The 12,237-nt window shown below is 43.5% G+C and overlaps 1 protein-coding gene across 3 annotated transcripts in view; it reads left to right on the top strand.

Annotated features, from left to right (window-relative positions):
- smarca4a (SWI/SNF related BAF chromatin remodeling complex subunit ATPase 4a) overlaps window positions 1–8,768 on the top strand; it is a 33,070-nt gene extending 24,302 nt beyond the window's left edge. For 2 of the 3 annotated variants that reach the window (XM_080724682.1, XM_080724681.1), the window contains exons 23-34: window positions 118–164; window positions 630–796; window positions 1,781–1,944; window positions 2,645–2,905; window positions 3,859–3,936; window positions 4,042–4,260; window positions 4,750–5,006; window positions 6,230–6,338; window positions 6,511–6,612; window positions 6,900–7,032; window positions 7,153–7,292; window positions 8,029–8,768. In XM_080724682.1, the coding sequence (XP_080580808.1) occupies window positions 118–164; window positions 630–796; window positions 1,781–1,944; window positions 2,645–2,905; window positions 3,859–3,936; window positions 4,042–4,260; window positions 4,750–5,006; window positions 6,230–6,338; window positions 6,511–6,612; window positions 6,900–7,032; window positions 7,153–7,292; window positions 8,029–8,061 (1,710 nt within the window). In that variant the 3' untranslated portion in view covers window positions 8,062–8,768. The remainder of the gene's footprint in view (window positions 1–117; window positions 165–629; window positions 797–1,780; window positions 1,945–2,644; window positions 2,906–3,858; window positions 3,937–4,041; window positions 4,261–4,749; window positions 5,007–6,229; window positions 6,339–6,510; window positions 6,613–6,899; window positions 7,033–7,152; window positions 7,293–8,028) is intronic. The other variant, XM_080724683.1, reaches the window with a different exon arrangement.
- Window positions 8,769–12,237: the final 3,469 nt, after the last annotated feature.

The following is a 12,237-nucleotide window of genomic DNA, read 5'->3' as shown; positions in this document are numbered from 1 at the left end:
ACATTGGTGTCCAACATGCCAACGCTAACATGCTCCTGTAAACATAATAGGACAATTAATTGTTAAACCAGTCTCCTCATTTTAATTCAGATATGTTTGATGTCATTGATTTTCTAGGAGTCTTTCTCAGAACACCTTGGTTACACTGGTGGAATAGTATCAGGGTAAGTATACTTTTGTGTGCTTGTTTACAGGCGTGTATAAGCACGTGCTATTTTCGCCTTATTTGTATATATATATTTTAACTGACATTATTTGCCCATAATGACATGAATGGTTACGGAGTCCGCCTAGGACTCTCCTCCGCGTCCATACCCTAGATGGGGTTGGCGAGAGGGCCTTTCTGTGTGGAGTTGTTCTCCCTGTGTCCCCTAGAGTAGGTACCCTCACAAAAAACATGTAGTAATCCTAGTCTCTATACTGCATCCCCCTGTTTTGCTTAATGGAGGGGAAAGGTACTGATTGGAATAACATTCCACACGCTACGTCCGGGGCTCTCCCCAGGTTGGCAGAGGGAGAGTAGCTCCCAGGATTACAGCTTAGTTAATTGGCACTAGGTGAAAATGGGTTATAATATCTTTGAACTGAAAAGAATAACTGTACTAACCCAGCTTCCCTCCTGTCTGCAGCCCTGAACTGTACCGCGCCTCTGGGAAGTTTGAGGTGCTGGATCGTATTCTGCCCAAACTGAGAGCCACCAACCACAAGGTGCTTCTCTTCTGTCAGATGACATCGCTCATGACCATCATGGAGGACTACTTTGCCTACCGCAACTTCAAGTACCTGCGTCTGGACGGTAGGGCATTCACCAATACAGATCTTTTTGAATTCGACTTCGAATACCTAAAAATATTCAAATAGCCTATTATTTGCAGGTAAAAATTAAACATCCAGCGAGTAGGATTAACTACTAATATAGGCGGTTGGGTTGGCTTTGAGAGGCCTTTTACAAGTCAGCTTTTTGTTCTGTCCAAGAAGAACTACAAATTCACAATGCTTCACGAATGGACATGTGAGCAGCTTGTAGATCAGATATCTTTGATGCGCAACACCCTCCTATGGCAGAGCATACTGTCGGCACAAGCATGACTGCTACCATTGGCTAAAGTGAAACGTAGGGTACTCATTCATTCAATTTATTTAACTTGGAATAACTCTAGAAAATGACTGTTCAAGCCTATCCTATCTTTATTGAACAGCAACCATAGTTGTATGTTCATCCTTCTGTTGTTACAAGGCCAAGATGCATTATGATTACATGCTCTAACTGCAGGCTATGAAATAGAAGATCAACTTCACTCCATCACAGTTCGTGACCTGTTTATTAGTAGTAATGCTGTACGCTTGCTCGTTTCTTTGTCGGATAAGCATATGATAAAGTTGAATAATAAACGGGACATCACTGCGAGAGCTACTGTAATGAGTGTCCAACACTGGACATCACGATATGTCCCATGTCTAACGTGTTAAACAAACTACATTAATAAACTAAAGTATTTACACACTGTTGTTAGAATTATAGATTTGGTGTGTGTATTGGTGACACCCGAAGTAAGTGCAGTGTGAAAGAAATTAAATAATCATGATTTGGAATTACGTTGATGCGCTACTTGTAATGATAAGATACATGACAGATTTAACACATGCTCTACATTCACAATAAATAAGAAAAATATAAACACTATATTTTGGCCCAATTGCAAAACATGTTGAAGGGGACACAATCATGCTGTATTTGAACAAGGATCTTATTTTTTTTTTATTCTGCGTTTGACCATAGGAACTACCAAGGCAGAGGACCGTGGCACGCTGTTGAAGACCTTCAACGACCCGGCCTCTGATTTCTTTGTATTCCTGCTCAGCACCAGGGCTGGCGGCCTGGGCCTCAATCTGCAGTCTGCTGACACCGTCGTCATCTTCGACAGCGACTGGAACCCTCACCAGGTACAACACACAAACCAGAGTGTCCCTTGAGCAGTGTTGATTCCGTTAACTAAAACTATGACGAAAAATGTTTGTCGACTTTGTTTCATCACTCATCCGTGAGAGGAACAACAAACATCTCACCTAAGATTGATTTAAAAATTATTTTACTTGTTTATAAAGCTCTAAATGATCTAGCACCTTCGTACCTCTATGACTGCCTGCCTAGATATGTTCCAAACCGCCCCCTCAGGTCTTCTAGTGCAGACCTGCTCGGTGTGCCTGAAATGACATAAAAAAGCTTTCTGCTTCTATGGACCGACAGCTTGGAAGAAACTCCCTCTACACCTAAGACGTGCAGCCCCTGTGGATAGCTTTAAAGCGCAGCTCAAGACCTATTTCTATACTCTTGCTTTTAGCTGAATGTTTAAATCCCTGTGCTGCTATTGAAGTCTGCACTGTTCTGAATATGTTAATTTTTACTTTTATGGTAGGCCTTACTGATGTTTTAAATGTTTTTTTTTTCTCCTGCTTGTAATCTTGTAATCATGTGTATTCTTTCTGTTAAGCACTTGTGCTTCATTTTCTGCTCTGTAAAGCGCTTTAAGCTGCATTTCATGTCATGAAAGGTGCTATACAAATAAAGTTTTATTATTATTTTACCTGACTAAACAAACCACTCACCCATCTCTTTGTGTCCCCCCCTCTCCTCCACCTACAGGACCTACAGGCCCAGGACCGAGCCCATCGTATCGGTCAGCAGAACGAGGTGCGCGTGCTGCGCCTCTGCACGGTCAACAGCGTAGAAGAGAAGATCCTGGCTGCGGCCAAATACAAGTTAAATGTAGACCAAAAGGTCATCCAGGCTGGCATGTTTGACCAGAAGTCGTCAGGCTGTGAGCGCCGGGCATTCCTTCAGGCCATCCTGGAACACGAGGAGCAGGACGAGGTCGGTGTCGGATCAGAAGGGCTGGTACCACCGGTCTGTTTTGATTTCTTATTACGGCAGTTTTATCCTTTTTTTTGGTTTGTTGGTCAATGGTTAATGGTCTTATTCAACAGTGGTTCTCAACCTGTGGGTCCCAGATAATTAACTTGATGTGCAATGTAGTTTTCTCACTCAACGGTAAACAAACCAACATAAGGTTTAAGGCCCATTCCCACTGATTATTTTGGGGGTCGTGTTATGAAAAAGGTTGAGAAGCACAGTCAGTTATACAAGAGTAGTACTGCTAAAGATAATTGTTGTTAACACTGGTTTATGGTCTTATACAAGAGTCAAGTGCTGCTGAAGTAAGGTTTAGCAAAACAAATAGAACTACACCATTTATATATATTTTAAAGTGGTTCATGATATTTTTATTTTATTTATTTTATAATATTAAAATTGCTGTGTGGGTGGAATTGAGGGTGGGCAGCAGTGGCTCGGGGGTATATAGATGCCGGATGGGAACCGCAAAGGTTCCCAGTTCGATCCCGGGCTCCCCGCTCCCCCAGAGTTAGTGTTGAAGTGTCCTTGAGCAAGATGCTGAACTCCTAATGCTCCCAATGTGCAGGTTGGTGCCTTCCATGGTTTGCTACACCAGCGGTGTATGAATGTGTGTGGGGGAATGGGTGAATGTAATGCACTTTGGATAAAAAGCACTATATAAATGCACCATTAGGGGTGGCTCTTTATAAATGCACCATTAGGTGGGTGTTACAAACATAACATGACCATAAATAGAGACCATTTTAAATTAGAAAATCGGGTAGATGAGCACAAGTTGTTAGACCTACAATGGAGCCTAAAGATGGATGGAAGAAGTTCAGTTGTCATAGCACTGCTGTAAGGATGAAACCAACATACAGGTAAGGTTAGAAATCAAGCCAAGAATAAGGGGTAGGAGAACACAAAGTTAACACATCTTTTCTCTCCACCTGGTTTGCGTAAAGGAGGAGGATGAGGTGCCTGACGACGAGACTGTAAACCAGATGATCGCCAGGAGCGAAGAAGAGTTTGAGCTGTTCATGGTGAGTCCTGCAGTGCTCTGTGCTTCATTATACAATCAGAGTTAAGGTGTGTTAGTCCGTTGACGCAACCATCCCTTTCACCGGGCCCCCTCTCTTCCCTACCAGCGCATGGATCTGGACCGACGCCGCGAGGAAGCCCGCAATCCCAAGAGGAAGCCTCGTCTGATGGAGGAGGACGACATGCCCGCCTGGATCCTGAAGGATGACGCCGAGGTGGAGAGGCTGACATGCGAGGAGGAAGAGGAGAAGCTGTTCGGCCGAGGCTCCCGGCAGCGCAAGGAGGTGGACTACAGCGACTCGCTCACCGAGAAACAGTGGCTCAAGGTAAGGCGCTCCAAGGATTCACCACAGACTGTTTGCCATGTCGCTAAAAGTTGCCGTGGAATTATAGCGTTCCATCTCTGTCTTGTCCACATTTGGTTATTCCCATTTAGGCCTAACCTATAGATAGGGCTAAATCAGAAATTGGCCTACAAAAACAAATATTTTGCTACATACTGTACATACTGTAAGCCCCTCCCAAACAGCAAAATGTGTTCCCGGCCTGAATGGGTTAACATCTACTTGGCTGTTGGATGTATATCTACAAGCATGCAGGCCAGGGTAATTTTATTTTTGGGTCCAAAAATGCGGGTCATTTTCTTTTGGGGTCCAAAAATGTATGAACTTTGATGCCTGTCATCATCTCTGAATTAAACTGAAAGAGATGGAAACCTATATTTCTATAGTGGAGTTAATTTTGTCAACTATTCAATTTAAGCTTTGCTTTAAATCACCAACTCGTGGCTCACTAAAACCTCTCCACCCCAACAGGCCATAGAGGACGGCAACCTGGAGGACATCGAGGAGGAAGTGCGTCACAAAAAGACGACCAGGAAGCGCAAGAGGGACCGTGATCACGATGGCGGCACCTCCACACCCAGCTCGAGCCGCGGCCGGGAGAAGGACGAGGAGGTGAAGAAGGCGAAGAAGCGCGGGCGTCCACCAGCGGAGAAACTCTCGCCCAACCCCGCCTCCCTCACCAAGAAGATGAAGAAGATTGTCGACGCCGTCATAAAGTACAAGGACGGGTAGGACGTGAACGCCTCGTCTTCGCAGGCGGAGGGCAGATTTTAGGAGTCCAGAATTTACCATTCTGGACTGGTTTCAACAGTAAAACAAAGTAATAGAGTACACCCTGGTGGCTGGATGTTGAGCACAGTCATCACTGTTCAAACACAAGTTCTGAAATGCCAGATATGATCTGGTGTATTTTAAAAGTGTTTGGTTGTTCAAAAACTTGACAATTACAACCTTAGGAAATGTTTTAATTTGTTTATCCCAGTTGCTGTTGAAATTGTATTGAACAATGAAATACTCATCATTTTAACATGTGGTTCAGCCAGACTGCATGTTATGTTCCAAGATGCTTAAAGAGGTGGTGCCATGATTTCCCCCCCTCTAAAACATGATTATCAGGTATTATGATTATACTAGGAGGAAGATCTTTTTCAAAAAAGTATACAGAAAGAGTTAAAATTGGGTTTTTATGTGGCCACACCCCCAGTTCATTAAGTATGCATGGATGGCATGGTGGGTGGTGACCCAGCTAATATAGCCACACCCCACAGTGTTGGGTGAATGGCAATTGGGGAGGAGTTGATACTGTGACACACTTAGTATCTGTGTTTTTAACTGACACTTTTGACCACAAGGTGGCAGCCTCCAAGAGAAAACAAACAAATACTAAGAGAATACATCATTTCTCAAAAAAAAACACATCAGGGGGTCTAATGAAGTACTTTCAACCTCCTAGACACATGAAAAACAGAAAAAGTACAAAACTATGGCACCACCTCTTTAAAGACTCATTTATTTTGTACTGTACTGTAGATATGAAACACTGACCCACCACTACAGTGTCTTGGGTTCAATTCCCTTGTCCTACATCTGCCATATAGATGGATTTCCTGAGCGACACCCTGGAGAGGACGCCATTAGCTGCAGTGTAAACACTTGTGTAAAGTAACTTGGAGCCTACATTTACAATTCTTAAGTACAATTTTGAGTATTTGTACTTTACTTCACATTTTCAATAATTGTACTTCTACTCCACCACTGGCTGCTGTTTGCACCACAGTTTGCATCTACGGGGAAGCACTCAGGAAATCGGTCTATACCAGCAGTAGGGAGTGTCTGCAGCAACGGGGTCCATAGTAGTCATGGGGCAATGTCTAAAAACTAAAGAATTACACTTAGGATGTTATCTTGTGTTGTACTAATACTCCATATTCCCTTTCTCCCTGGTTTACAGCAGTAATGGGCGACAGCTGAGCGAGGTCTTCATTCAGTTGCCGTCACGCAAGGAGCTGCCAGAATACTACGAACTCATCCGCAAACCCGTGGACTTCAGGAAGATCAAGGTCTGAACTTGAAACCCCTCATCCTTCTTCTTTTAGTCTTCCATTAAACAAGTGATTTCAACAACTACATTTAATTTCAGCAAGCGAATACATTGTACTGTAATAAAAAAAAAATGCTTGTTATTTTGGAGAATCCTAAAGTTGAGATGGTTTTGTAATTCCCCCGATATAGGAGAGGATCCGCAGCCATAAGTACCGCAGTCTGAATGACCTGGAGAAAGACGTCATGCTGCTCTGTCAGAACGCCCAGACGTTCAACTTGGAGGGTTCTCTGGTGAGTGTCTGTGTGAGGCATCATGTCATAGACATTAGATCACATGGATTTAAGTTCTCCGTCGCCCACAATTGATTTCTTTTAGATGTAGAACCTTTTTAGAACTTGTTATTTAGATTTTTAAATCCCTGCTTTGACTTAAGGTATTGTGTGACCCTAGCTCGGTGGTCGTCAGGGAATCTGCACATTTCCCCCACATTTGATCCCGGTGTTGGGAGCAAGAATCTGATTCTGAACACCTATTAGAGAAGTGATTTACAGCATCTCCCTTTGACTCCTCCCCTTAGATCTACGAGGACTCCATCGTACTTCAGTCGGTCTTCACCAGCGTGAGGCAGAAGATCGAGAAGGAGGAAGACAGCGAGGGAGAGGAGAGTGAGGAAGAGGAGGAGGAGGCTGACGAAGGCTCCGAGTCTGAATGTGAGTCCTTGAAACACATGCCAGTCACAATGTCCATCATCTCTGTCGACCTTCCTGTTCAAGAGGGATGTGAGTGACATGAATGTGCTCCTCATGCCATCCCCTCTCTCCTTGTCTCAGCTCGTTCAGTGAAGGTGAAGATCAAGTTGAGCCGGAAAGAGAAGGGTGAACGCAGTGGAAAAGGCCAGCGTCGGCGGGGCCGTGGTGCCCGGGCCAAACCTGTGGTGAGCGACGACGACAGCGAAGAGGAACAGGAAGAGGTGAGAGACCAAGCATATATACACATAACCGCCATTGATGAATAGATTGATTTGATTTTTGACACACTACAACTTATACCCAAGAAGTGTATTTAGCAGGGCTCAGACAAATGCCTTTTCTGTGATGTTTTATTTTGTTAAAAGCAATTCTGGGGTCCTTCAGAGTTAGGATATGTCCAGTCGGGGATATGCCGCCGTCTGTTATGGTAATGTGTGAATAAAGCATGGATCAATGTGAGCTTACATTTTTTACAGCTTACTCTAAACATGCTATTTGGCCGGGTACTTCTAAGTGACCATCTTACAGTATGTGTGTCTAATCAAGATCGCAAAGTTTCCGCTGCTTACAAAATGCTACATTAAAAACATGATGAACTTAGGAGCTCTGAACCATCAGCCTTAGTGTTTACCCACCTGCGTCTCAAGGACCCACAATTTATGTTGACCATTATTAGGTCAGTAGCCATTGAATTGGCTCCTATAATAAAGGTGTGTGTGTGTGTCCATCATGAGAATATTACAGCCCACTTGTTGTTAACAAAAACTAATCTCAACAGGAGTGTTATACTGAAAGGTATAATACTAATGCATGCTCATTGCATCGCTGTCTGCACAGTGTCTGTTATTTTGCAGTATACGCGTCGTACGTTGTAAAGCACTTTGAATGGTTGAACTTGAAAAGTGCTCAGGAGTTTGAAGTTGCAGTCCATTAACCATCTTATCTTCTGTACTCCAGGAACGCTCGGCCAGCGGCAGCGAGGAGGACTGAAGACAAGCCTCTAGACACAACCAACGGTCCACTGAAGACCCTCTACTGGACCCCATATATTTTACTTTAGATAACACAGCGGGCAGACAGCCAGGGGAGGAGCACTAGTTTTACCTAGATGAGCTGATTTCTAGTGGGACAAAGGTATTCTCATTAAAGTTAAAATGATGAACTAAAAAAAAAGAAGAAAAGAAAAAAAAACAGTTCAACAACGAAGGCTTTACAAACCTTCCACTTCAATATTTAAGCAGGCTGGTATGAATAGTAGAACTGTGTATGTCTTTTTGCCTTCTTTTGTTTTCTCCTATATTATGATAATTATTGGCAGGGCTATTAGACTGATCGTGGACCACAAGGAGAGCTAAACTGACTTTTTTTTAAGTGGTATTATTTGTTTGTCTTATTCTGTTTCTGCTGAGACAAGAACGTGAACCAGAGTCACTGTTGTTTCCTGAACTGAGTCCTTTTTGATTTTGTTTTGTTTCCTTTTTTTGAATGCATGTCGTGCGTGTCAATGGAAATGCACCTGGATGTGTCGTTCTTTATTATCTGTGTTTAATTTAAGACTACAAGCAGGATCGCGGTTAATGTCCCATCCTGGGGACCCTCCCTCTGTGCGTGTGGAAGGAGGGATGGATGGATGGATGGGACCATTTCTCGTGTAGGTGTCACTGGATTCCAAAAAGTACAATAAAGGCATCTCATAATTAACTTGTGATTTAATTGCATTCATTTCCTTCTATTATATATTTTTTAATTTCTTTGATGGGGAGATCGGTACAGTAGTTGTTTGACTGGTATGAAACTACAATAATAAAAGATTTGCACAAATTAGTGCTAGTGCATGTGCGGCTGCACATGCACGTGCTGCACATGTGCGGTGAGGCTGCGGCCCAGCCTCAGCCAGACTCTGCCTCCAGCGGCCCCAAGGGGTTACATTCATTGTACTTCTCAACTCCGATCCTTTGGACACAAGATTGACTGATTAGACTTAGACTTCAGATGAATGATGTGGACTACCTGGTGAAATGGAAAGCCAGGAGCACCTGGGGTGCTGCCTGGAAAACAGTTGAGCCATAACTGTGGTTATCACTATGCACACTAGATGGCTCCACTCACCAAGACAAACTACATAATGTACTTAAAGGGCTGCAACTGCTAGTGGGGGTGTTATGGGTTGTTTTTGTCTCTTAGTGACTTTGACCATAACCTCTTGAACCCTAGTGCCAGTGTCTCTGTTTTTGGACAAACATGGGGCGAAAATAGATCTACAAGCTCACAACATGTTACGTTTTGAGGCTGTAGATCAGCCATTTTCATCTAAGGTGTTTGGTGTAGAGAACCGGAGGTGGCCTAGTATAGAGCAAATAAGTATAGGGTTTACGTGGCTAGACTGAAGTCTGCATACACAACACCACACAGACCTGTGGAAATAGATCCCCAGTCATTTTTCAACTTTGGATGTGTTTGTTTTGTCTTCATTTGCTGTTTTTAGCACTTGCCCATTCGTTCCTATTCTTCCCATGAACACTACTTTCAAAGAATGAAATGCATAACTGTATAATATATTAGATTATAGTTTGATATTGCTGTTTTATAGTTTGTCAGTTGATGGTGATCATTTTAATAATAAACCCAGTTCTGGGCAATATGCAGTAGCTCAAAAGAAAAACAATGGTGGTACAGTACTATGAGGGCGATTGTGACCTTTTCCTACATAAAACTATTTTATCTGTTATCTGCAGTCGTGATTGACATTAACATGTCATATATTTTTCCTTAATCAGTAACATTAGTTTTATCGTGATGTTTTATGAAGATGATTTTCTTGACAAAATCTGTATGGTTCCTGAAGCTGAATTCCCTCCCAGGATGTGATGTTGGACCTTCAGGCTGATTTTTAAAAACACATTTTTGGACACTGCTCCTACAGATTTTGCCCTAAAATCACGAAAATCACTACACAGCATGTCTACACTCATGTCATCAACATGGATCAGGAAGATTTGGGAAAAACACATTTTTGCCCTATTTGTGGAGATAAGCGACCTATGGTCGCTTATCTCCCGATTAGGGAGTCTTACTGGTGTTGTCATTGGACCTCCATGCCTCTGATCTCCGTGCTCTCCCTCGGAGGGCAGCCGTTGACCCCGACACCCCTATATCCTCCTTCCCCTTCACAGGGATTTAGCGGCAGCTAGGGGCCACATACCATGACACCTGTCCAAACACTGCTGCTCATATCTGAACTGATCTGTGCATGTATGCCATTCACTCCAACCTCGTGTGAGTTCAGAACTCCCTTGAACGTTTGGAGGAGACACTGTCCAAGCATGAATACGCTATTCTCTGAGCATGCCATTTCCTGTCAGTGTGTCCTTGCAGAAAGGACGTTTTGTTTGGAGTTGTATATTTATTTAACGTACAGTATGTTTGTATGGTTTTACTATTTAGATGTTCTTGGCAAGTTTGTTGCCCACACATATTTTGTTATATCTAACACTGGCCAGTACTCAGGAGGACAAGTTACACATTCTTTTGACCTATTTAGTGTGTGTCTTATCCTCAGTTCCGAGGCCAGGGTGATAAGGCCAAACGTGAGTTCTCACAAGTCATTTCAAAGTAGAAACAATTGCTAACAGTATCAGACACTATTACAGACAGGAGATGCAGAAATGTTTCCTTCTGGTGCCAAGTGCTATTTTCAGTGGATGATGGATAACTGTGTGCACAGTCTGCACACGCATCAATTGATGTCCAAGGTGAATGTCCCTGCATTAGAAAAAATCAAGCACAGGCATGGAGCCAGGATGTGTTCTCTGTCCTTAAATTCACTCTGCACTGCAATAGGTTTGATGCAAAAAAGCAGCCCATACTATGATGGAATATTTTTCCCAATCTCTCTTGCCAACTTTGTCAGGGTTATTGGAGTAGTGGCCAAATAAAGACTTGAGTACGACTGGGAGAACCTGATTTGAAGTTCTGAGGAAGAGAGATTAGATAAGATGGTGTGTGGTAGTGGTGTTTGCATTGCATTGGCTCATGGTGAAGTGCAACAGTGAATGCATAAAGAAATGCAAAGCCGAGGGAAGGGAAGTCTGTCACGTTAGGGGAGGATCGTGGGGTTGGGGGTGCGGTTGGGATTTCGGCCAGGATTCCTTCTCTGTCCTTATGTAGCCTCTGCACTGAAATACATCTGCTGCGAAACAGCAGCCCATACCATGGAATATGATTCCCTGGACAAGTTTTGGAGTAGCTGTTGCCAAATAAAGACTGGGAGAACCTGATTTGACCTTCTGAGGAAGAGGGGTGGGTGGGGGGTATGAAGCTCCAGCACACCAGTTTGTTTTGAGTGCGTGTCAGGCTGTCTGCAGCAGAAAAGAAGGCAGTCGCTTCCAGCATACTGGAAGAACCAGAAGGTGTGTGCTGGGCGTTGTTGACACTGGCCCGTGGTGAAGCATGACTAATTGTGCATCATGAATAATGTAATGCTGAGTGAAGGGAGGTCTGTCAGGTTAGGGGTGGATTGTGGAGCTGGGGGTGCGGTTGATACTTTGCGGTTGCTATCCTCTTTATATGAATAAGGCACAAAGAGAAAGCCACTCTCACCTTTCCTGTACGCCCCAAAACCTGCTATTTGGCTTCTGCCTCTGGCTATAGTTTATACATAGTAAAATCATCAGTGTTTGTACACTCTGACAGTGTTAAAAACAATGGCCCTTAGGGGTCTATTTCTTCACTCAGAGGTAAATTAACTCTTGACGTCTACTGACTACTAGATTTGTAAGGGAATTCATCTCTCTCTCTCTCTCTCTCTCTCTCTCTCTCTTTCTCTCTCTATGAATATGACCTATCTGTTCATGGAATTCCATGTCAGGGGGCCCACGAGAAGGAAGAGTAATTAGGGTTCGTCTCATTAGGCGATCCGAGGTCCATTCTGGGCTCTGGCACAGTTTCAGAAAAACACTTTCCAAAGCCTTGCGGGCTTCTCTGGGGTGGGTCATCAAGAGGACCCAGTTTTTCCAGAGGCCCACAAATGTAAGCCTGTCAACTTATATTAAATGCACACCGGGTTGGGTTGTTCCTCTCAGAGTGGGGCCTACAGTAAGAACACAATCTCTCCTTCACATCAGTCCAGGGTACAGTACAAGCTGTCATAGATTTTTATCTGAATAG

Source organism: Nannobrachium achirus (assembly GCF_963921795.1).
Source record: "Nannobrachium achirus genome assembly, chromosome: 4".
Classification (NCBI taxonomy): Eukaryota; Metazoa; Chordata; class Actinopteri; order Myctophiformes; family Myctophidae; genus Nannobrachium; species Nannobrachium achirus.
This window is presented reverse-complemented; position numbering and strand designations above follow the sequence as displayed.